Genomic DNA, 25,673 nt, shown 5'->3' on the forward strand with positions numbered 1-25,673 from the left:
AAGAAAAAATCTAGCCTGTTATAAAGGCGTTAAAAGAAGGATCGACATTTAAATATGACCGGCCTAATAGTTTCGGTCGATGTTATCCTCTGACCTCGCTATCATCGACCAAAAGCAGATTCAGGTCAAAGATCATTTGCATAACTTTACACTGTAAAATCTTTCGATTGGAACAAACATACAGTTCTTTTCTGTTTGTAATAAATTATCTTTACGTTTTATTTGACCATGATCTCTTGGTTTTTGTTCAACATCTTATTTGCTACTAATAGATATATTTGCTAAGGGGTTGTCCAGTTAATATTTAACACTCATGCATTTATGTTTTGCGGCTCGCGGGTAATTATTGGCGGGAAATCTAAATGTTTGGTAGAAGAACAAACATGGCTGATAACAGTACACCTTGGGCTTCAAGATGGACCGTACAGTTTGACCCTTATTCCGGGGATGTTAACGATGAAAGCAGCGCTGACGAACTCATAAAACAGTACGAGATAGCTACGACGACACGCTTCACTGTATTTAAACAAACAGGAGGATTTTCTAATTGCAGTAGGCTGGGTAAGTAAGCTCACATGTAAAGATTTACAAAATAAACCATACTGACAGTAAAGTAAAGTGAAGTATAACTTTATTTAGACACTATAGGTATTTAAGGCCAGGGGCGTGTGAGATCGTGTTATTAACATGAAATATAGATAAATCAAAATAAAAAAAGGGATTTAACTTTTTTCCAATAATTATTGATATCTTAAGAATACATGTACACATCATTATTCTTCGGTTTACCCTGGTCAGTTAGACTTTCAAAATTAACATGTAATTAAAATTCAACTTAGCTTCAAGTGTCAATTTACTGTGAGCCTGCAGCAAGAGTTGGCAAGAAATGCTTAATTAATTAAGATCAAGCTTAAAGTGTCAAAACCCTACTCAGTGCTATTGACACACAGCTGCCAGCATCCCCATCCATTACACCAGTCCTTGGGCTACATCTGGGTGGGGCAGGCTTGATTTTCAGGCCCTCCATTTTAAGCACCCATGTGTACATATGTACGTATGTGTTTGTGTACATGTATCGTATTGCTAACTTAACTTGGTTCCTCTTCTCACATAAAAGAAAATGCAGATAAAAATGCTAAGAACCACCGTTTACATTGGGCTGACTCACAGGAGATGACAGAATGCAGACTAAGTTTTGATGGAATCCCATTCCAAATTGTGGGGGTCAAAGTTTTAGAATGCCAAAATGGGCCAGACAGAAATAAGGCACTCAAAAGGAAGGAGGCTCAAAAGAGACTACAAAAAGATGTAAGCATGCATAATAATTAACTAAATAAGAATGTAAACAAGATGATATTATTACTTAAGGACTCCCAAAGAGGATATCATATGTAGGGCATTACATAGTTATTGATTTACCTTCACCTATTTGCTCTTAAGCTAACAAGGTGGTAAGTCCCAACTGATTTTTCTAAGCAAGTTGGTGGGCACTCACCTCTCCCTCAGGGCTAATAGCAGGCAATAATGTTTTCTTTTTTACCACTTGCAAGTAAAAGGACATATCACATTTTATTTGTTAAAATAAGCATAGTCGCAAAAAAGGACCACTGTGACTGCAGCTTACAAGGTAGGAATCAAGTACTATTTTAAAGGATACTTTTCATTACTTCTAAGTTTATTGATAACTTGACTATTCCCATATGACTGCTCTATCTAACAATCCAATAAATCTATTTGGTTTCAGAAGGAGAATGCTGATCACTGCTATAACAACACCAAACAGCGCTTTATAGTACAGGATACGAAGAAATGTGACTGTCCAGCAAAGATCCACCTAAGAAAAATAATCAAATATCCTGAAAATAATGTCAGTTTATTTTAATTATTGAATAAGGGTTCAGGGGGCACTACCATTAACATGAATGATCACTAGCCTAATAAAGGGTGCTTAATCCTAATGGGCCTTGTGTTACATGTAGGTGAAGTGGACATATGATAAGACAACCTGGACATTTCGTTGTGCAGAATTGAAACAAATTTACCTGTAATGGAAACAGAGTGAATATTTTAGAAACCAATTTTTCAAATATTATTTTAATTAAAACATTGTATCGTTAGATTTCAGAGAACACAAAGAGTAGAAGGGAGACAATGTCAAAATTTCTGAGAACATCCCTAGAGTCAGAAAAGAAGCAAACAATAGCTACAGAGGAGCGTATTTACATATTACTTCCTAAACCTACAGATCACTTATTTCACCCCATGGGGAGGGTAAGTACTTGGCCATCAATTAGATTTTTTTTGGAATCAGGAAACTGAAGTTTGGTGGGGAATTGAAGGTGACTTAACTTCACACAGATCATCAGTCTACTGTAGGCTGCGCTGCTTCCACTGTCATGTCGAATATATATAAAGAATGAATAAAGATTATACATCACAACAAAAGACCAATAAAATGTACTACATGTAGAGCTTCTTTTAGCTACACTGGCACTCATTCCTCAAACTCAATGTCAAGACTATAATATCACAATTTTATCGGAGAGGGATTTCCACTGGCACTGTTTTAATGGAATGCTGTCATGGACTTTTTAAATGGATTTTCTTAAAAAATACAGTGTTCAGTACTCTGTAATTATAACATTCTGTAACTATTACTGAAAAGCCCTACCAGAGGACTGCCGATAGTAATGTTGGTATAATTTGAATTATTATTCATTCAAAATATTTCCCTGTTTCTGAAAGGTTAAAACCACTCACATATTTCATCATAACCAGCTGCTGTTGACCAAATTTGGAAAAAATTTTCTCATATTGAACCAATGACATCAAAAGCAGCCGGCTCCAGGTTATTGAACCGTTGACCAAGAAAACCTGGGGATGAGGTTGTGTAATTTTTTAAATGAATAAATAATAAAGCAATTATTCTTTCTTTCTTGTTGTGTAATCAGACTACTTGGCTACTTCAGCCTATTGATGAGACACTGGTTAAAAAAATTCATGAGCTTGTTGGAAGTGGTGTTAATTGTGTTTCTGAAATGCAACGGCACCTGCATCATTATGTAAAGAAGGAACTTTTCACAGGCCAACAGCCTCCAGATCTAACCAACAGACGGTTCTTCCCAACAACCATGGATGTCAGGAACCACATGTATTGTGCCACAGTGGTGTGCAGACATTCACAAATTGATCAAGAAAACCTTGACTTAAAAATCAAGAAGTGGAAAGAAGAAAGCCCAGATGATAATTTCTTTTTCAAGCCTTACTGCCTTACTGATGTAATTAAAATAAGTATAGGTGATCCATTTTAAAGAAGACAACATGGCTGTGTGATTCTTAGATACATGCTGGTCAGATCCTCCTAAAACAAAAATTCCCTCTTGTAGATGGTCTAAGGGACCCTGTTATTGTGGGTGCATTAGTCACTCCAGCCATTAGTGAGTTTGTACAGATCATAAACACTGGCTCACACTGGGTTTGCCTGAGCACAATAGCTACTAGTCCTGGAACTGTCAAGGTGTATGACAGCTTATATCAAAATGTAAGCGCGGTTGCCATTGATCATTCATGTCGCATGCTATTGTATACTGGTTCTATAGTCACTTTTTGTAATGAAAGAGTGCAAAAGCAAACAAATTCAAATGACTGTGGCTTGTTTGCACTGGCATTTGCAACAGATTTATGCCATGGCCTACCCTGGTGAAAATCTTTCAAGGATCTTTAAGGATCTTACAAGATCTTCATGAGGACCTTTGAGGATCCTCTTGAGGATCTTCATGAGGATCTTCAAAATTCTTGTTAAGATCTTCAAGGATCCTTCATTTGCTTGCCAAGATCTTCAAGGATCTTTCATTTTCTTGCCAAGATCTTCAAGGATCTTTCATTTTCTTGCCATAATCTTCAAGGATCCTTCATTTTCTTGCCAAGATCTTCAAGGATCTTTCATTTTCTTGCCAAGATCTTCAAGGATCTTTCATTTTCTTGCCAAGATCTTCAAGGATCCTTCATTTTCTTGCCAAGATCTTCAAGGATCTTTCATTTTCTTGCCAAGATCTTTGAGGATCTTTGACTTTCTTGACAAGATCTTTAAGGATCTTTCATTTTCCTGTCAAGATCTTGTCTGGATCTTCAAAGATCTTTACATGAACTTTGAAGATCCTTTAAAGATCTTTGAAAATTCTCTGAGGATCTTCCAAATTCTTGTTAAGATCTTTGAGGATCTCTCATTTTCTTGCCAAGATCTTCAAGGATCTTTTTGAAAATTTTGAAGATCCTTAAAGATCTTGGAAAGAAAATAAAAAACCCTTAAAGATCTTGGCAATAAATTGAAAGATCTTTGAAGATCTTGGCATAAAAAAGAAAGATCCTTGAAGATTTTGACAGCCAAATTAAAGATCTTTGCAAGAGATTTGAAGATCCTTAAAGATCTTGACAAGAATGTCAGTGAACCTTGAAGATCCTGGCAAGGAAATGGAAGATCGTTGAAGATCTTAGCAAGAATGTTATAGAACCTTCGAAATTTTGACAAGAAAATAAGCATACTTAAATCCTCATACTAAGTTAAAAAGAAAAATTGAACCAAACATAAAAAAATGAAGATAAAACTTTTTTTATTGCTAAACGAGAATTACCCATCCTCTTCTAGTTGGACTACTTCTACACTATTTCTGTTCAGACTTTAGGTTAGCACTAAGATTTTCATTTTCCAAAAAATCTGGCAACAGTCCAGCTCAAAGATAAGAAGACCAAAATATATGTGTTAAACTTGACTATGACCAGACTCAGACTACTCTTACAGAGGGGGTAAACATGAAAAAAAGGCAAACAAGAGTACTTCAATGACTATATTTCTGAACCATATTAACCTATATACCAAAGGAAAGCTTAGGAATCACACATACTGAATATAACTAATATGTTGCCCTAAACTAATTTGTTATTTGACATCAGATCAATTTGTCCACCTTATGGTGTGAAAAACCTAGGTGAACTTGAGAAAAGATAACTGCACAAAGATTGCATGAAATCAAGTGTTTTTAGTGTCAAAACAAAGTACTAGGGTCGTTCTTTTGGATGAGCTGAGCTGAACTTTTGGAGTCGTTTATATTATGGGCACAATGCCCGTTCAAAGTTCACCGAGACTATTAGGTGAGTTATTCCACAACATCTTACTTAAAATTCAGCTTATAGAGAAACTGTTAGCTTATCCAACTCAACTCAGTAAGAGGATACAGCCCTGAAAACTTCAGATTAATTGAACTAATACATCCTGAGGTACAAAATAAGTGTTTTCGGGAATTCATATGACAACCTCTAAAAGAGCTTTTTAAGTTGGTTACACAGAACCAAGTAAATTCACACCTTCTTCAGAAACATGTCCTTCACACAGGAAAAAATACCAAAAATCCAATCTCTTTTTTACTTGGTTTTTCCCTGGATTCATCAATATCCATGTTCAGATGAAAGCCAAGTTTGGATTGAACCTAGATTTTTCTTGGATTATTTTGTTCAGTATCGAAAATCAGTGATTTTTCCTGCTCTGGATATTAAAAAACAGGCTTCAACCTGGATTTTTAGAAAACCAAGAGGCTGCACTCTGTTTTATTTATTATCCAGGTTTGGTAAATCAGTTTGGATTACTAAATATCCTGATTGACAAACACCAAATCTGGATAATTTACTTGCCAAAACTGGTTTTTTCCTGAACCCAAACCTGGATAAGAGTAAAAACAACAGTGGAATTTAACAATCCATTTTCTTCGTTATCCAGGTTTGGTAAATCAGTCTGGATTACTAAATATCCTGATTCACAAATGCCAAATCTGGATAATTTACTTGCCAATTATGTTTTTTCCCAAATCCAAACCAGGATAAAAGCAAAACCAACAGTGGAATTTAACAATCCTTTTTCTTTGTTATCCAGGTTTGGTTAATCAGTTTGGATTACTAAATATCCTGATTTACAAACACTAAATCTGGATAATTTACTTGCCAATTATGTTTTTTTCCCAAATCCAAACCTGGATAAGAGTAAAAACAACAGTGGACTTTCACAATCCTTTTCTTTGTTATCCAGGATTGGTAAATCAGTCTGGATTACTAGTATCCTAATTTACAAACACCAAATCTGGATAATTTACTTGCCATGCAGATGGCTTTTTTCCAAACCCAAACCTGGATAATAAGCAAAATCAAGAAATAATGTAACAAACCTTCATTATCCAGATTTGGTAAATTACTCTGGGTTTTTAGAGAATTACATGTATACCAGTTAACATAACCTAAATCTGAATGTGTTTGCCTCTCCTAATTAATCCAAAGTTCTGTTCCACCTTCTTGAAGAATATCCAATAATTAATGGAAACAATAAAGATTACTGAGTGTATAAAAGAGATACACCCCACTATAAAATTAAGGTGTGCTGAACAGTGTTTAGGCATCTTTCCAAGCAGTGCCAACCCATTCTCCATCAACAATGGACACAATGCTATTGAAATGGATTGTCTCCTTCCTTTGTGCTACATTGACTGCATTGGAGGCTTCCAAATTCCTCTCAAATTCTAAGTGGGATATTTGGGTTCGGTAATTCACAGGTTTTCCATTGCAGGAACTGCAGCAACAGAGGACATGAACTGTTTTCTTGGCAGAACAAAAGCAGAGAGAGGATAGCTGTCCTTTTCCTCCCTGCGCCATGTTTGCAGCTTGAATTACAAGCCAGACAGCGGTGTCATTCATTAATGACACTTCAGGTGTGTTTACAAGAATTAACATTTGTTTTGAACCAATCAGAGCGAATCACGGCACGGCAAAAATAGCGGGAAATATTACTGCTTGTGCATTGTGTCATGGCGGCTGTTCGGGCGAAGACATATCGTTCTTCTCTAAAGGCAATGGTTTCCTCCCCAGTTTGTGATGAAGAGGAAAATTCTGACCTAGATTCGTCTTGCAGCACATTATCGGTAGATGAGAGCGAGAATAGTCCACCTCAATCTCAAGTGACGCCAGTGATGCTAAAATGAACTACGAGCACGGGTTTTACTCCGAGCGTGGTGGCCATGGATCAAAGAGAAGATGTCGAAGATCCGAGAGGTAAGTTCCCGCCAAAACAGTTTTGCTTTCTGACTAATCAACTTCTTCTGCCCGGTTCTTAGTTTCTTTTGTTCTTGCTTTTTTTTTTCAGACTGGGATGTTCAGCGTGTCAAGGTCTGGGCAAAAGCGCTATTTAATGATGAAGGCATAGCTAGAAAATTCGAGGAAGAAGAAATCGAGGGGCGTACACTGCAGTCTGAACGCATCTTGTCCGATGCATCGATGGACAACCTTGGATTATCAACAATTGGAAAGAAGGACAAATTTGCCACTGCCGTCCAGGATCTTTTCGGTAAATTTATCAAAGTCACAATAATGATAATAGAGTCAGTTTTTATTTTTGTGATTTCTTCAAGTTCTGAATAGACCCTTTCACGGTTTCTGGCGCCATCTTTGTTGTGGGCAAAATTTACAGCCAATGTATGGGAAAAGTTAGGAGTTCGAAGCACAATAATTTAAAGAAAATTAACACTCTGCAATTTCTATGAATAACAAGGTAAACGTACCTAGCAAAAGATTTAATGGGTTAAATGTGAAGGACACATACATGCTGGGAAGCGAGAAATCGCATTTCTAGTTTTTCATACAAATGCTCCTAAACTTCTTCGCGCTAACGGCGGCTCAGTTTTCAGACAAATGTATGTAAAAACAAAATCCTTACGTTTTTCCAGCGAGTTTACATTCCTCAAATTTGGTCAGTAAACTCTTTTACCCGGTATCTTGAGTTTGTAATTCAAAAATATTTCGGAATTAGAATTTTCCGTGAATTATTAGACATTAGATTGCTCACTTTTCCCATACATTTATTGTAAATTTTGCTGTGTTTGCCCCCAAACAAGATGGCATCAGAAACCGTGGAAGGGTCTATTTTGCTTATCTGCAAAACAAGGTGACATTTGCAAATATTTTGTGCATATATTGTGTTCCCATAATACCAAACTGGTTTAATTAGTTTATAATCTAGAGGTGCTTCCAAAAACTACAGCAAAAAATACTGAGATATACCAAAATGGTTGCTTCTTCTTGCTGTTATGCATGCACTACTTGAGACTGGAGACCAACTTACTTTGAGTGAGATTGCACCGTTACATTTAGTTAACTTTCCAGTGAGTTTAAAACGAAAACTGAACGGTCTCATGCCGTAATTAAATACACAAATTCATAAGTTTTAAAGGCGAGTATAAATTACAAACCTGTACCTTTTCTGCAGGGCAGAAAAGACCTTGTTTCCTAATGTAATGAGAATTACATGACAGTTGGGAATTTTTCTACAGGCAGTGTTGTTAATCACAAGCGAAAAAAACCCAAGCTAGTGTGTACAGAAAGGTTTGAAGATATCGACAGAATTCTTACAAACAAGGAAAAGCACACATTGACCTCTTTAGACCGCAGTGTCTACAATACGAAGTAAGTTGGATTAAAACATATTGATGCCCCAGTTGTGTTGTGATTTTCCTTAGGTGACCTACAAACTATTGATTCTCTTTGCTATTAACACATCCATGGAAATGCTGAAAAATGGTTTCATTTGTTAGAGTTAATCTTATTCCCTTTTATAGGTGTTATGCAGAAAGAAAGAAAAAAAGTTCAGTTGTGATAGAATTCTGGATGCCCTCATAATCTCATTTTGCATTCTTAGGAAGAAGAAAATCATTGCTTTTGCTAGGACTGTCTGGCCTGATGATCAACCCACCCCTTGGTTTAGAAAAAGTGCAGAAAATTCAAAGAAGCTCCAAGAGATAACGAAGCAGTTGGCTGAAGATGAATCTTACACATTTCCCAGAGCAGGCTTAGGAATAAATGCCATTGATGAAATTATTAGAAAGTACATGCAAGAGAGAAGGCTGTCTTAAAGTTTTTGAATAGGTCTCCTTCCAATTAAGGTATGACGGAAGAAAAATTGGTGTTTCTGTTCCAAGTGAAATTGTGTACAAACCATCAATGCTAACCCCAATAAAGTATATATCGTCTGAAAGCTATTTTTGAATTTTGTCTTAGTCATATAGACCATAATAAGCAATGTCAACATTTTGTTTGTGATTCTGACGTGCAACATTTGGTTTATTCCTGAGCATGTTTACATGAACACCTAAACTTTAATGTGGAATTTGATCTACACATATTGGTTTAAGAAACAGTGTCTCTGATTTTTCTTTTGATGCTCCATTTTTTAAGAATTTTTAACTTAAAAGAGGAGTTTATAGTGCTTTTTCAATTTTACAAAATAATGGAGCAATAAAAGAAAAATCTGAGACACCGTTTTTTAGACCAATATATGTAGATCAAATTCCACACAAAAGTCTAGGTGTTTCTTGTAAACGTGTTCTTGAATAAACCTAATGTTGTACAACTTCAGAATCGCAAGCAAATGCTAACATTGCTTATTATGGCCTATATTATCAAAACAAAATCCAAAAGTACAATGTATACTCAATTATCTTTCCGACGATATACTTTATTGGGGTTAGCATTGATGGTTTGCACACAATTTCACTTAGAATGCAAACACCTGAATTTTTCTTCTGTGATACCTTAAGAATGCATTTTGATGTTTAAAGCCAAGGAATGCTGTACAGGTGTGTGATAGGCATGTCCATGTAGTGGCCTTAAGATGAACATGTACAGGTAGCACTGAGCTTATTGGCTGGTTTATTTTATAATTAAATGTTTGACCGTTAAAGGAATACTTGGACTGCATTCTTTATTTTCTTTGCTGTTATTGACTTCGATAAGATGGAGATCTCATTAATCTCAGACTTGACATAAAATGTTTCATACAGGGAGGTGCCGTAATCCTTGGCTGGGTATACCATTTATTATTCATGGGTATCCCATAAATCCCTGACTGGTGGTGATCTCATTTTCCAAACATGGAGATCTCATAATATTTCAGTGATTTGTAATGACATTTTCCAAACATGGAGATCGTGTGTATCCCAGATAGGTTATCTTATTTTCCCAACCTGGAGATCTCACAAATTTGATACTGGTTATTCCATTTTCCGACAATGGAGATCTCAAAAATCCAAGAATGAAAATGTTATTTTCCAAATATGGAGACAAGATTAATCCTTGAATGGATTTTTTATTTGCCAAGCCTGGAAAATGGAAATAATATCCTGTTCTGGATAATTTACTATCCAAAGTTGTATTTTTTATTAATCCTCTCCTGGATATTGCAATTTCCTTTTTTTTCCAGTCCTGGCTATATAAGTGTGCCAGGCTTGGAATTTGTCTTAACCCTCACTGGATATTTCTTGATAAACCAAACTTGGGGAAATTGCATTTTCTCCAAACTTGGTTTTTTCTTGAAAACCAGGAAATATCCAGGCGAAAACCAAGTAAAAACTGGATTGGATTTTTCACATTTTTTCCTGTGTCAGTGAGCGTCGAGGAGAATCTCTCTAGATCGATAAGCCTGTATCCTTGTCCCTGTAACACATCATTTGCATCCTCACTCTCCAAGAGCTCAGAGTAAGAATCATTAGGATGGCATCTTCATTTTCTTTCCAGAAGTACCAATGAATTTTTTTCATTCAGCCCCAGAGTCAGAGCAATCGCGAGACCTTCTTGGAGTTTGATTGACGATTTCGGTTGTTTCTGTCTCTCTTTTCGCTTGTTTCTGAACTCCAGAAAACGCCTTTCCGTTACCTTTATTTCTGTGTACATTTTCCCTTTAGTTCCGACCATTGTCGATGATATTTGCCGTAACAACGAGCTTCTTATGTTTTTATGCTACCGTTAAAAATCTCGGCGCGTATAAATTCCTATCCCATAATGCAAAACCCTCTTTGTTGTCATGTAAGTAGTCACAAAGTTTCCCGAAAGCCTCGAGCATGGCGTTGCTATGCGGTAACCTTCATTACACTCATTGCACAATAATTTTCTGCGAAAATTCCTTGTTGTGTTTAAATTATAAACAGTGAGCCCTCAATTTACAATTTTGTTATGTTTGAAATTACTTGAGGATTTCAAAGGAACCTAATTCATAATGCAGAGATGTGGTAGAGATCTTGACAAAGTTGCCTTTGAGATCCACATCAAATTCAAAAAGGATCCTTACAAAGAGCTGTACAATATCATGAAATGAATCTTTTAAAGATATTTGGAAGATCCTTTTCAATTCCTTGAGGATCTTAAAGGATTGTAGAACAGATCATGCAAAGATCTTGACTAGGATCCTTGTAACTCCTGATCAAATTCTTAAGGATCTTAGCAAAGATCTTAGCAGGATCCCTAAAAGGTTCTTTTGAGGGTCTTTAAAAGATCCTCATTAAATCCTTGAGGATCCTGAAGGATCCTTGAAAAGATCCTGCAAAGATCTTGACTTAAGGATCCTTGTAAGATCCTGATCAAATTCCTAAGGATCCTGGCAAAGATCTTTACAGGATCCTTGAAAGGATCTTTTGTAGGTCTTTAAAAGATCCTCATTAAATCCTTGAGGATCTTGAAGGATCCTTGAAAAGATCTTGCAAAGATCTTGAGTAGGATCCTTGTAAGATCCTGATCAAATCCTTAAGGATCCTTGCAAAGATCTTAATAGGATCCTTGAAAGGATCTTTGGAAGGTCTTTAAAAGATCCTCATTAAATCCTTGAGGATCTTGAAAGATCCTCAAAAAGATCCTGCAAAGATCTTGACTAGGATCCTTGCAAGATCCTGATTAAATCCTTAAGGATCCTTACAAAGATCTTGAAAGGATCCTTGAAAGGATCTTTTGAGGGTCTTTGAAAGATCCTTGCTAAATCCTTGAGGATCTTGAAGGATCCTTGAAAAGAACTTTGCGAGGATCCTTATGAGGATCTTTGTAATATCCTTTGAGGATCTTTATCAAATCCTTGAGGATCTTAACAAACGTTTTTGCTTACAAAGATCTTTGAGGATCTTTTACAGATCCTTTAAAGATCTTTTAAAGATCCTTGTCCTTAAGGATCTTTGGCAGCTTTGGCAGGTCTTTGTCAATCCTTGAAGATCCTCAAAGATCCTGTGAGGTTTTTCACCAGGGTAGACCCCACAGCACAGTCATATGACCAAGACAAAATGCGCAAACACTACATCAACTGCCTGGACTTGCATGATATGGTTCCTTTCCCAAGAACGTCAAGACGGGTACCATATCATGCAATCACCAAAAGAAAAGCAGTGACAATCTAAAAGTCTATATGTGGCTATGGTCTGAATGATTTGTAATTCAAAATTATGAACGAATTCAAAATTATGAAAACTATGAATTTCTCCGTCAGTTTTCTGCCTGACTCAGTTTTCTGCGTAACTTATTTTTCCTTGTTCTTGAGTTTGTGGTGCTTTAATATCATGATGAAAATTGCCTGTAAGAATTTCATGGATGATACTTATAGACCCACATTTAATCCATAGGTTATATTCTACAAGTTCAAATTGAAATACTTAACACAATCATCTTAAAATTGTGAAATATGTACATCAATTTATTTAATACAAGTTTGAAGGCTTATCATGTGATAAACTTCTGATTAAGTACTTCTTCAGAAATTTCTGTACATATAAGTTTAACACAAATGCAATTAAAATTAATACTTATCTTTCTCGAGTATTTTGATGTCATTGCTCTTCTGCTCACTTGGCAGCTATGAGGCTTAGGTCGATGGTGTGTAGGATTTTCAAGAGGTGTTGCCAATCAATCAGATCGACCGAAACCAGGTTGACAACTTACGAACCAGCCAAACATTTCGTTAACAGCGCCATCAAAGTATCATTACAGTCCAACAAAGGACCTGTTTTTCTGTTCAAATCTGGCAGAAACTGGCTCAGACGCACTACGCGAACTTCCTGACACTCGAGTACACTGTGAGTACGCGTCAACAAGAAAAAGCGGAAGTCACATTGTAAACTGCGGATACTCATACAAGATGCCGCTGATATGTCGTGGGCTCATCTGGTTTAGGACGATGTTATATAGTGCTTTCCCCATGCTGACCTTAGCTTAGAAACCAGGCTCAACTCAGGAGCCAAGCCTACTGAATTTGTGCCCAAGCCTTTTCTTGCTTGCGTGACCTTTTTTGTCACACTAGAGAATACAAGGAACTTCGGCGAGTAGTAAACACAAGCTCAAATTTTTAAAGCAGTAAAGAGAAAAACTTTTTTAGACTGAAAGGTAAGTAAGTAAGTTTTTTAGTGTTTTACAACCTAAATTTAGTGTTTCCTTTTGTAATTTTACAACGTACAGTAAATTGTCAAATCAATAACTCGAAAAGCTTACAGCTAAAATTTAACTCTTTATTAATAACCTTATACTTTCTTGATCTGATATCTCAGTTAGCAATAACACCAGAAATAATTTGCTTTTGTGGTATATACTATATGTATACCTAACTTGTTGAAGTACGTTGTCATGAAATAATGCACTTAGCAACAATTAATCTGATTACACAAAACTGAGTCAATGTTTAAATTGTTCCCTGGACTGCCTGGACTGCCTGGACTGCCTGGACATCTGAGGCATCTGATAATGCATTTTGGGAGTGGTAGGGATGCTTACTTCATAGTGGCTATGGCTGTACCTGTCCTTTGATTTGCCCTGTTGTTTGTAATAGATTTTCCTTGCATTGTCTGTTATTTTTTTTCAGGAAATTTTAGTCTGCAAGAAGAAAATTCTTTTACAGAAGAATCCTTTTCCTGTAACGTTTACAACTGTTGCTTACGTTTGCCATATTTCTTATATTTTTATCATAACAGAATTTTTCACAAAAACCCATCAAGGTGGTGTTGAAAACTGCAGTAAGGTCTATTGAATATAGTTAAAGTACTGAATTTCACTCCATGACTTACTACTACAGAATATGGGCCTTTTTATGATGAGGTACCAAACAAAAAAAAAATGCTTTCTTGGCTCATTTGCATCAAGCCACCTAATATAATTCACAAAGATTATTTCACATTGGATTCTCATACAAATACTGCAAGGTCATGCCTACCCACCAACCCATTAAGGTGGTATTGAAAACTGCAGTAAGGTCTATTGAATATAGATAGAGTACTGAATTTCACTTTATGACTTACAATTACAGAATATGGGGCATTTTTATGATTAGCTACAAAACAAACCAAAAAAAAAAAGCTTTCTTGGCTCATTTGGATCAAGCCACCTGATATAATGCAATCAATGTCTTGTTTTCTGTATCGTGAGTCATTGCTCAGTTGGAATTGATATTTAAATCTTAATTATAATCATTTAAATCCAACTGAATGTATTTCTTTCATTACTTTTCCACTGCCAAACCAGCAAGCCTTGAGGCATTAAACAGTGAGGACTTTAAAAAAGGCCCTATATTGTTTACATGTAGCTGCTTTGGGGGAGGGGAGTGGCAAAGTTTCAAATTTGGTTAAGAGTATGTAACACAATAATAATAATGATAATAATGTTAATAATAATAATAATAATAATAATAATTCATTTTGTCCATCCTTTGTTGCAAACACATCTGACCCAGAGCCATTATTGGAACATACCAGAATAGCCTTTTTATTAATGGAAGGCCTCAGTGACGCACAGATATGATATGAAAATAATTTTCTCTTGTGTGAGGCATCAGTCAATTTAGGAATTACCAAGTGTAAAATTTCAAGTCAATATGGTCCAGAAACTACTCATTTTTGTAGAAGGTGGAGCAGGGAGGGGTGGAGGGGTCGAAATTATTAGGTTTGCATACCGTTTTCACTCTTTGCACCCTGAGCACTCAGTCACGCACACTTCAGATGGATGCTCAACACAACAGCGTCAAAAAATAATCAAGCAAATAACTAAGACGTGCAAAGCTTCCACGGTGAATATAAATTTACCGCTATAAACAGTGAAAAGGCCTTACAGATTTTACACGTAGCTTCTTTGAAGGTACAACTTCCTATGACGTTCTAACAAGATTATCAAGTTGTCAAATACGTATTTTCATATGATTGATACCAATTGCTTTATTAAGTCGAAATAAGCTTAATGTCAAGAATAAATAAGCGGATTACTACACTTACGACGAATTTTGTGGTCCGTTAAAAAAAGTACTTGGTTCAATTACGTAGTTCACCGAAAGGTTAATTTTGTTTGCCTGCTAAGATTTCTTTTAACATTGAATACATTTTCAAGACCTATACTCAACGAGGTGCACTTCTTGCGATTGTTCTGCAATCTGGCGAGTCCTTCGGAAAAACGTCACCGAGAGCAGAGCTAAGACACTATTCAGAAGCAAGTATTTTCTAGGTTTGAAATTCCCTTCGGTTCCATTTGACCGTGAGTAGAGTTTAGAATTCACGAAGAAAGCGTATTTTAGCCAAAGGCAGAAGATTCGTATTTGAACGGAGCGCAGCGAGATAAGGTAATATTCTTTCACGCGAAAATAAAAAAAAAATAGGATTAATAGATAACTTCCTATTTGTTTTTTCTCGTGCAAGTAACCAAAATGTTCCTTCCCTGTCCCCATCCAATCGCACTTCAACCAGTCGGGGGAGGTGAGTATAGAATTGTCATCAAATCGTCAGAAGGCTTGAGTATAGAATCATCACAAATCATCAGAAGGCTTGGTTACCTAATTGAGCCTGGTGTCTAAGCTCCTTCAGAAAGTGATCCCAAAAAAATTTCTGCGATCGCAAACAAAGAAGACTCCATTTGGCGCTCATCTTTGAATGTACTTTTCATCGGTTGTTCGTTTTTCTCAACTGTTTTGCTTAATATAACATTTATAAAGATAGCTTTTATTGTGGTTCAATGGGAAAACGAGAACAGCGTGAGTGTTGTAAAAGAGAGGAAAGTCGTTAGCACCGTGGAGTTATAAACAAGGGTCGAGTGGCCATCTGTAAAGCTACGATTTTGAAAGTTTGTGGTTAGTAAAAATTGCGATATTCGTTATGTGATCAAAATCTTATAAAAGAATAGATATAGCGGGTTGAATTAAGCTCACATAACGTTCGGCGCAACTGAAACTAGAATAATTCTGAGAATCGAATCGGTCACTTGCATGTCGCAGTTTCTTAAGCTTATGCTTTACAATGAAATAAACCTATCAGTAAGGTTTCAAGATTCCTCTAGTCACGTTTGGGAACATTCAAGATTCATAATAGGAATTGTTATTAAACAAACCTTATTACATAAAGAAGCCCTCCTTGGTAAAAACAAAATAATGTATTCAGCCCTTTTTTTAGTAAAATCTATGAGAGAGATGTACTAACTCCAATATAAAAGTCACTCAATATAACAGAAATTTCTCCATTTGAGAATCCAGTGAATGCCCTTTTCCTCATAGCCATCTTAAAGGCCTGGTCTGAGCTTTAAATATATATATTTAAAGATATTATTTTTTTTCAAATTCAGATGTCATGAAATCCAGATACAAAATGGTCAAGCTTCTTGTAGACAACCTCATTCAAGGCCAACTCATTGTGAGCCCAGGAAAAAAATACAAACAGCAGCTAAGTTTGCAGTTTAGGATAACTTCATTATAATTTATTGTTACAGATACAACAAGATTTTAATCAAAAATCAATTTTATTTGTCTGTAATTAACCCCTTCACTCCTAAGAGTGCTTGGTTTTCAAATGTAATTTAAGATATTGTATTTTATGGAAAAGAATCAACAGATTTTATTCACAATTTGTGTCAAACCAAATTTAATGATTGATTAGGACTATTTTATATGAATAACTGTAATTGAGGATTAATCCGTATGAAGTTTTCAAGAAAAGAAAAATAAATCAAATTCCATCCTAATATTACCACACATTGATGTTAATAATTAATCAAAAATATTTTACATGTAAGCCTTAATTAAGCTTCTAAATAAATTTCATTGAATACTTGAATTTTAGCTGGGTTTTTTTAATTTATAGTATTTATTTTATATCATTAGCTTCAAATTTTTGCTTAAAATTCCCAGTAATTCTTAAACATTCCTAAAAATTCCCAGAAATTCCCAGGAATTTTTTAGATTTACAGCTTTTCAGGGAAAGTCATTGGTTCTCTGAGTTGGAATTCCTAGGAATTCCTAGGAATTCCTAGGAATTCCAAGTCCTGTTGGCTATAAACTTGGAATTTCTGGGAATTTCTGAGAATTTCTAGGAATTTCTAGGTTTTTTGAACCAGAGTTGTTATGGTTGGGAATTCCCAGTCTGAATTTACTGTGAAAATTCACACCTTTATTTCTAGGAATTTCTAGGAAATCCTAGGAATTCCAAAAGCCATTTCGCAAGGGATGTGGACCTGCTTACAACCTCCAGTTGTTGAGAAGGTTAATGGTAGCATATGAAGTGCCCCTTTGCGGCCATTTATGTGCACCAGTGCATGAGAAGAAAGCGTGTGAAGTTTTTTAACAATGGACTTAGATAAGATTTGCATTTGAAGTCTCTTCAGGTTATGATTAACATGTAATGGCTTAGTCATTAGCACGATGATCTCCAGATTGTGTTGCATTCATGTTCAAGACCTGGCTATACATGTACGTGGGTTGTGTTTTTGTGTAAGAAAGATTTACTTTAAAAGTGCCTCTTACTAGCCAGCACTATTTACCAGACCCAGAGAACTTGTAGGGAAACCTGATAAAATGCTAGGGATTAACCTCAACTGAGCCACTAGCTATTCATGGCCTAGTTTCTTCGTGGGACATGAAAAAGAACTTATTGACTTTACAACTCTTTCCCTCACTGGCGTTTCACAATTTGTAAGGTCAATTGTTGTAACTTGAAATAAATTCTAGTAATATAGCTGAATTAGGTCTATTTGGGTTCATAGTGTTCCTACAAAATTATATCAAATGTACGTGTAATTTCATTTTTGGTGTCAAGTTTTTGAAAGGTGGCCGTCAGATTGTAGCATTAATACTATGACATAGAACATGCATAATGTTAAGACATTTCCAATCGATTCTTCCCACTCACTAAATGATACAGGCAAATCATCCCTAGCTGAAGGTTACATCAAAGTTCAGTCTTGAAATGCATGTCATATTAACTAATAGGTTGTGCATGATATTTTTTGGAAGAGACAAATCTTGTGCATTTCTACAATTGAAAGCAATTACATTGTCAGTAATCTCATCATTTAAAAATTTAACCCAGACGAGACAGCAGAGCCACCAGGACTCCACTCCACTGGTGCTCATCAGATACAGAGAAACACAAAAAGCCATGGATACCATATGGTACACTTCCTGTATATTTTAACAATATTTTACATGCAGGCTTTACATTGATTAAACCAACACTGACCTAAATCCATTTTAATCAGAGTGAGGAGAATAGTCATGCATGTCATCTCAAGAGACAGGTGATTCTAGTTAAACATATATGAATGATGGCTGAGATGTACAAGTCTTATAGTATCCATCACTCTATGGAATAAAGTGCACACTATTGGTTTATTTTAGAGCTTTGTTGAATATTTCCAATGTTTTGGGAAGCTTCTACCTATATGCCTCCCTTCAAGGCAGCAGTTTTGATGACAATGATGTGGGCTTGATTACCAACCTCTGTTTCTGAACCAAACCTCACTTTTCCCCACCATTATTTTTAGCTGTTGAGACACTGGTGGTTCTCTTAGTGACCTGCATGATTGTCAAGCTGTAACTCAAGGAAATCAACATCAAATTATTTTTAATCTCACCTGTGAGACAACAGTTTATTGGATGACAAAAGTCAGGCATGCAACCTCAGTTGAAAATTTTCCATGGGATGCACATTATCAAATGCAAGATTGTCTTGAAAATAAAAGTTATGTGAAAAACACAAGTTAACTATCAAACAACAAGTTAACGAACATTGTGTGCGAAATAAATATGTTTGGAACAGAACCATCCACCAAAGACACTATCATGTACTTAGTAATGAAATGGATTGATCATCTTATTTCCATAGCTTATGGGAAACATGAACAATCTTTGTACAATGATGATGTTGAGATAACGGTGATGCACCCCACATTATCATCAAACAGGATGATAGTTGACAGCATGATAGCTGGTCAGTGGCCTATGATCATTTGTGTCACTCACACTGTATCCTGCTCATATTTATAACTTACCACAATTTCAATTCTCTTAATTTACTTCTACCTTGAAAATTTTTGGAACAATTAAGAAACAAAAAACAAAACAAAAAAAAACAATTAAATAATACAAGTGTATGATGTTTTTTTATATATATACAATTTAACAATTTTTGTGTAATATTATGGTATATCTTTTAGGAAAGGATAGTTACCTTCTTAGAAACCTGGTTGACGCAATCAGGCTTGGCAAGGAGGCTTCATGTGCTCTCAACCTCACAGTTAAATGCCACAGTGTCCTGTTAATTCATTAACTATAATTCCCATAATTTTCTAACTCAAACTACATTAATATGAATTTATAGGGATCTCTTGCAAGGGGATAGAACTCTAAGGGCACAGCAAGACCAAGAATTTCAAGCTTCTGTAAGTTTTATAGATCACAGATGAAATTGGGAGCATTGAATTTATTTAGAATTATGTAACAAAGATAGCTTAATCCACATACACCAGTCATTCACTACACAGATGGCAGTATGCACTGGAAAAAAAAATATTAGGTACACTGATATGAATTGCTATTAGAAAAGAAATCATGATGTATATTTTTTAATTGGTAAAATAGACAATTTAGAAGAATTTAATGAACATGAAAAATATCTGCAAAGTAGAAATTCAAGAAATACTCATCAACAGAAATGCATACACCAGTACCATGAACACATTTGTCTTTTAACTAGAGACAATGTGGCAGTATTATAAGAAACTGTTAATAGTAATGATAATGTTATTGATGATAATTTTAAAATAGTCACAATTGCTATAATAATTACAGTAGACCAGGAAATTATCACTTTTATGTCCCATGTAAATTGTCTACCAAAGTAAAATAATTCAAATTCACCAATTTTATTTGTCACACTGATCTTGGGGAGAGCCTAGATGAAACTGTGGTGGACACTGTAGAGGTAAATTGTCTATACTTCATTGAAACTGTGAAAACTCTGGCACAAAGTGTGAAATTTTGCTTTGATTGATTACTGGATATTTGGAGTTATGTTTCTAGTCAAATCCTTGATATAACTTTGCCTGCAATTGATGGTCAAAATAATTGATGCTCTTTAACAATTCTAATATAATGAAAAAAATCCAGCAACTTTGCCAGTGCAGTGAAGGTTTCCTTCCATGAGTTTCCAGGGTTTATCAAATGCAAATTTCCTCATTACGCTGTGAATCTGTGCACGAATGCTTGTGCAGCACTGGTAATATCAGGAAGGTGATTAAAGTGAATTTATTTTCAGGGTTGAAATGATAGTTCATATGGTTCATGTGCAACTCTTTGAACACTGGAGAAATTAATTTAAAGGTTCTTTAATCCAAGTAACCCTACATTCAATCATTCTTTCCTAGATCAGAAAAAGAAGGCTCGTAAGGATTCATAGAGAGGTAATTATGAAATATAATTGAAATAATCTCCACTTCAATTCTTTTTTCAGTGAAAAGGTAACATTTCTTTTGGTGATCAAAACACAAATGAACAATGTAATTTTTGATATACCTTCTTGGAATATTCTAAACATCTACATAACTGTGACAGTGAGGGAGATGGCTGTGGAGACAGTACAGTTGTAAGTATAGTCAGTGGTTTTAAATAAAGTCCAATTCCTATGTTAAAAATTGAAGAATACTTATATGTAGAAAATTTATGAAGAATACTTTTGTTAAAACATATTTTATTTTTTTCTGCAGACTTTCAAGAATCCATAATGTTTTTTTTGCGACAGTTCAAGCAATAAACTTTCATTTCTATTTTTGAGTGATGTGCTCTGAAGTGTTTATTCAATATCCTTAGTGAGATTTTCCCCTAGAATTTGGGCATGATGATTTTGTTGGATTGGCAATGCACCAAGTTTCATACCTCTCTGACTCAAGTGTATTTATATAATCATGTAGCCACCTTGGCATGAATCATCATATGTCTTATTACCTCATCCACAACATTATATGACAAGCAAAATTGTAGTGTTTGTTCAACATCTCAGCCTTCTTTGGTTTTAACAAATTTTGAATCAGCCAAATAATTAAATCTGGTTGGAGAGGAGTAGAAATTAATTGTATTGCCAATGACAGCAAATGCACCAAATTCAGAATTATTTGGACCTGCTCCCACTATGAACTCAAAACCCATGAAAATCTTGTGAAATAATTCATTGTAAATTCACAGATTTTTCACAGGATTTTCACGGTTAAATCAATGACATTTTCATGGTCTCAGTGCCATGAAAAAGACCTGAAAAATCCCATGAAAAACCTGTGAAAATTTCCATATTCATGACCCATGAAATATTGAGTAAAGTGACCTAGAAGCCATGAAATACCCATGAAAATGGCATTTCATGGCCTTTTCAAAGGTACTGAGAAACCCATGAATTTCAAGCCCAAAATTTCATGGTGTCAAAGTTCACTAGTTTTTAATGGGTTGCAGCAAATCATGACCCATGAATATCCTGTGAATATGTAAAAAATTCATTGACCATGAATATTTTCCTTGAATTTTCATGGCCTCTACATGGTTTTTTCATGGCACATGAAAGTTAATTGCCAGTTAGTTTTCATGGGGTTGTTAGGAATATGCAAGCACCATGAAAATTCTTTGGAAACCCTATGAATTTGGAATTAAAAATTCTTCACTTTTCTTGTACCAAAGACTGTACTACAGTGTATAGCTTGCAGTATACCATAACTGTAATACATACACTATCACTTAAATTATACACTGAAGAACTAACCTATTTGTGAAACTTCATGGTCCTGTTGTACAAGCACACACAAATGAAAGACATGATCAGAAGTCTGGATTCTCTGATAGTTTATTTTGTTTCACCAGCTGTACATAAATATTACTTTAGGATTTCAAAATTGTGATAATTCAGTTTACACTTTCTTAAATAAAAAAAGTTGGTATGAAATTTTCTGCATGAAATTAAGATGTTAATGATTTTTAGCTCTATTTTGATATCACTGATTTTCCTTGTGGAGACCGATTCTGCTCCTATATTTCTGTTGATTTAAACTATTTTGAATGTATATTATAAATAAATTTGATGTGAAAAATATTTGGACGAAATTATTGAAAATATACTCACAGGTTTGATGCATTTTTGTCTAAACTTCAAATATCATTTCCTTCGTCCAATATCATGTGTAAAATGTTATGGACAGTTATTATAATGTCTATTTATGTAACAGCATTCATGTAAATTTCTTGATATGTTTTACACTTGTGATCAATACTCTCAAGGTAACTAACAACAAAACAATTACCAGCTTTCTGCACCCTTGCATGTGTGAAGATATATCTATGGCTGACTATGTCAGTGTCTCTCTGTTTTGGCCACCTGAATGTGCCATCCTTCTTTCGGTTATCATTACTATTTGCATCTTCATCATCATTTGGACCAAGATAGGCTGCTTTAGCAAGTTTGCATTTCCTTTCATCAGTTTTGTAGACCAACACTCTTCACTGTTTGCAAAATAAAGGGAGCACGTCATCAGTTATCTAAGAGCCTTTCTTATGTACGTAGTAAACCTAGAAATGGATAACTCGCCAGAACAGGTTCTTTTCAACATGAAGCCGTCAGATACTAAGCGACGCACTGTGGAAGTGAGGTGAGGTATTTCGTATTCAGAATTTGACTGTATTTTTCATTCCTAAGAACGGTCGTAAGTATTTCCATACAAACTCTTGTAATGTTTCGCCAGATGATCACAGAATAAAAATTTTCAAGTTAAATCAATAGTTAGCGCGCGCGCTCCGATGTTTACGCGTAATAAGATGACCAAGCTTGAACTTACCCCTTCACGTTGTAATGCATATCGATAACTTCATCTTGAGGAAACCTCTTTGAAAAAACTTTTCAGACGGTCCATTGCGTTGATCTGGAAAAAAAGAGACTGCTACACAAACACTACGAGAAATGCAATTGGAATGGAACCATTCCGTTCGAGGTACGAAAAAAACCGCCACTTCTTCGTAAATCACGTGTACTTTCACGTGGTGACCTTAGGTCATCGCGGCCATCATAGGTCAGCGGTCACATAGTGACCTAACAGGTTATCGTGTTCGACGTTACGAAATGACTCCGAAGAGGTCTCGTTGCTGCGTCTGTAATCTTACAAAATAAAGCAGCACAAAAAGCTGTTCGGTATTTGGAATTCGAAGCAAGTAACAATCGACAGGACACCAGAGTCCAAGAAAGTCAGAGCTGACATCGAAAGGGATTCCTGTGAAAGCGATCACGAAATCAACAACGATGTTGTAGAAGGCGATCTCAATGAATACATGAAGGTAACGTTTCATCCCGACTAAGAAGATCGCCTGACTCTGTTAACCGGCGACTCAATGAACGAGGTAAAAATAGCATTTTTTTCAGGTTACATTTGCACACTATTCAAAGTTCCAAATTGAGGTGACAAAGTGATTGATTTTTCATTGTTTTGTTCCACATTTCGTGTAGATGCAATGCGTACTATTGCTGTGCAACTTAAGCATCTGTACTCTGCAGGTGCCTTACTGGAAAAGCCCTAGAAGATTCCTCAGCCGTAAGAATGTAAGAAGGCCTTGAACAGGTTTCCAGAGTCATGGCTAACAATCAAAGCCAGCAGTGAGGCAGAAAAAAATCAACAAAGTCGTCCAGGCATGGCGAAGGCAAAAAGGCCCCAAAAAATCAAAGTGAGGATCAAACATCTGGGTCATTGCCTCCAGCCCCATTTGTCTCAACAAAGGAGCAAATTGAAGATCCATTGTTTTTAGTCATTGTTTTGTGATTTCCTGTACATTTTACGTTAACAAAGGCCAGTTAAGATGTTTAGGGACATTTTCATTCGACAGTTTTCGCGCTGTACACCAAAATTCCATCAGTGGATAAATTTATAACAAGTCAGTTCCACGGATCATGAAAGTCAGCTCGTTGATAAATCAGTGACTGTGATGAACTCATTAATACCACTTTTAATGGCCTATGGATTCATCAATGAAATTCATGGGCAACAGATTTCAGGGAATATTCATGGCCCATTAATTTTGTTCTCCCAAAACAAATAAATTGTTAGCCCATGAAATGCTGTTTGATTGCAATTCATGGGCTTGAAATTCATTCTGATGACTTTCTGGGGAAACTAATGGGTCATGAAAGTAGACTTTGAAGAAATTCATGGGTCATGAAAGTAGGCATATAAAGAAATTCATGGGGCATTAAATTAATTCTGGTGACTTTCATGGCAAATCAATGGGTCATAAAAATAGACTTTGAAGAAATTCATGGCTCATGAAAAAAATTCCCCTAATTCATGGAAAATTCAGGGCTAAAAATAACCCCATGAAATTTCATTTTGCAGTATTCATGGGCCATGAAATGATCTTCATGGGTTTTTCACATGAAATTCATGGAATTTTCATAAAACTACAGTTCATAGTGTCCTGAGGAAAAAACATATTATTAAGGTTAATAAAGTCCAAGTTTAGAATAAGGCAAATATTGATGTGTTAACTCTCTCTTATTGTTATTTGTTGATAAATTTTTTAGAAACTTTTTTTGCACAGACCTCTTTTTAAGTTATCATAATTACTTGAATGGGGTTTTTATTCTATACCTTTAAAATCAAGAGTTGTAAAAAGTTATTTAGATTAAGGGGTTTTCATTCATACCATACATTCAAAGGGTTTAATAGTTTAAAAAATTCCTAAGAATTTCTGGGAATTTTTAGGCAAAAATTTGAGGCTAATGATATAAAATTTAAAAAAAAACCCAGCTAAAATTCAAGTATTCAATGAAATTTATTTAGAAGCTTAATTAAGGCTTGCATGTAAAATATTTTTGATTAATTATTAACATCAACTTGTGGTAATATTAAAATGGAATTTGATTTATTTTTCTTTTCTTGAAAACTTCATATGGATTAATCCTCAATTACAGCTATTCGTATAAAATAGTCCTACTCAATCATTAAATTTGGTTTGACAAATCTGTTGATTCTTTTCCATAAAATACAATATCTTAAATTATATTTGAAAACCAAGCACTCTTGGGAGTGAAGGGGTTAATTACAGATAAATAAAATTGATTTTTTGATTAAAGTCTTGTTGTAAATGTAACAATAAATTAGAGTGAAGCTATCTTAAACTGCAAGCTAAGCTGCTGTTTGTATTTTTTTTCCCTGGGCTCACAATGAGTTGGCGTTGAATGAGGTTGTCTACAAGAAGCTTGACCATTTTGTATCTGGATTCCAAGAAATCTGAATTTGAAAAAAAAAAATATATTTAAATATATATATTAATGGCTCAGACCAGGCCTCTAAGATGGCTATAAGGAAGAGGGCATTCATTGGATTCTCAAATTGAGAAATCTCTGTTATATTGAGTGACTTTTATATTGGAGTTAGTACATCTCTCTCATAGATTTTACTAAAAGGGGCTGAATACATTATTTTGTTTTTATCAAGGAGGGCTTCTTTATTTAACAAGGTTTGTTTAATAACAGTTCCTATTATGAATCTTGAATGTTCCCAAACGTGACTAAAGGAAT

At 35.3% G+C, this 25,673-nt stretch overlaps 1 protein-coding gene and 4 long non-coding RNA genes across 5 annotated transcripts in view; 3 read left to right on the top strand and 2 right to left on the bottom strand.

Annotated features, from left to right (window-relative positions):
* Positions 1 to 721: 721 nt before the first annotated feature.
* On the bottom strand, positions 722 to 3,259 carry LOC149049063 (uncharacterized). Its single transcript, XR_016185203.1, has 2 exons — positions 2,761 to 3,259; positions 722 to 1,834 (listed from the first exon to the last, which is right to left on the bottom strand). It is a non-coding gene; the product is annotated as an uncharacterized LOC149049063 (long non-coding RNA).
* LOC149049064 (uncharacterized) lies at positions 1,196 to 2,355 on the top strand. Its single transcript, XR_016185202.1, has 3 exons — positions 1,196 to 1,308; positions 1,745 to 1,811; positions 2,119 to 2,355. It is a non-coding gene; the product is annotated as an uncharacterized LOC149049064 (long non-coding RNA).
* A 3,519-nt stretch (positions 3,260 to 6,778) lies between the features above and the next one.
* Positions 6,779 to 9,397, top strand: LOC149049065 (uncharacterized). The gene is made up of 4 exons (XM_089201486.1): positions 6,779 to 7,089; positions 7,181 to 7,381; positions 8,364 to 8,496; positions 8,729 to 9,397. Exons 1-4 carry the CDS (start codon positions 7,056 to 7,058, stop codon positions 8,940 to 8,942), a joined length of 582 nt encoding a protein of 193 aa, XP_089057612.1. The 5' UTR covers positions 6,779 to 7,055; the 3' UTR covers positions 8,943 to 9,397.
* Positions 9,398 to 15,884: 6,487 nt separating this feature from the next.
* LOC149049066 (uncharacterized) lies at positions 15,885 to 16,913 on the top strand. The gene is made up of 2 exons (XR_016184996.1): positions 15,885 to 15,937; positions 16,426 to 16,913. It is a non-coding gene; the product is annotated as an uncharacterized LOC149049066 (long non-coding RNA).
* Positions 16,914 to 24,908: 7,995 nt separating this feature from the next.
* Positions 24,909 to 25,673, bottom strand: part of LOC149049067 (uncharacterized) — a 1,226-nt gene continuing 461 nt past the window's right edge. Inside the window, exon 2 of the long non-coding RNA XR_016185205.1 lies at positions 24,909 to 25,383. This is a non-coding gene — a long non-coding RNA (uncharacterized LOC149049067). The remainder of the gene's footprint in view (positions 25,384 to 25,673) is intronic.

This window comes from Pocillopora damicornis, chromosome 3 (assembly GCF_964200805.1).
Source record: "Pocillopora damicornis chromosome 3, jaPocDami1.2, whole genome shotgun sequence".
Classification (NCBI taxonomy): domain Eukaryota; kingdom Metazoa; phylum Cnidaria; class Anthozoa; order Scleractinia; family Pocilloporidae; genus Pocillopora; species Pocillopora damicornis.

Bases quoted from the DNA above. Each gene is read 5' to 3' on its own strand.
- LOC149049065 (XM_089201486.1), top strand. From the start codon at position 7,056: ATGGATCAAAGAGAAGATGTCGAAGATCCGAGAG. The intron at 7,090-7,180 runs GTAAGTTCCCGC...TTTTTTTTTCAG, and splicing joins AGATGTCGAAGATCCGAGAG to ACTGGGATGTTCAGCGTGTC. The intron at 7,382-8,363 runs GTAAATTTATCA...ATTTTTCTACAG, and splicing joins TGCCGTCCAGGATCTTTTCG to GCAGTGTTGTTAATCACAAG.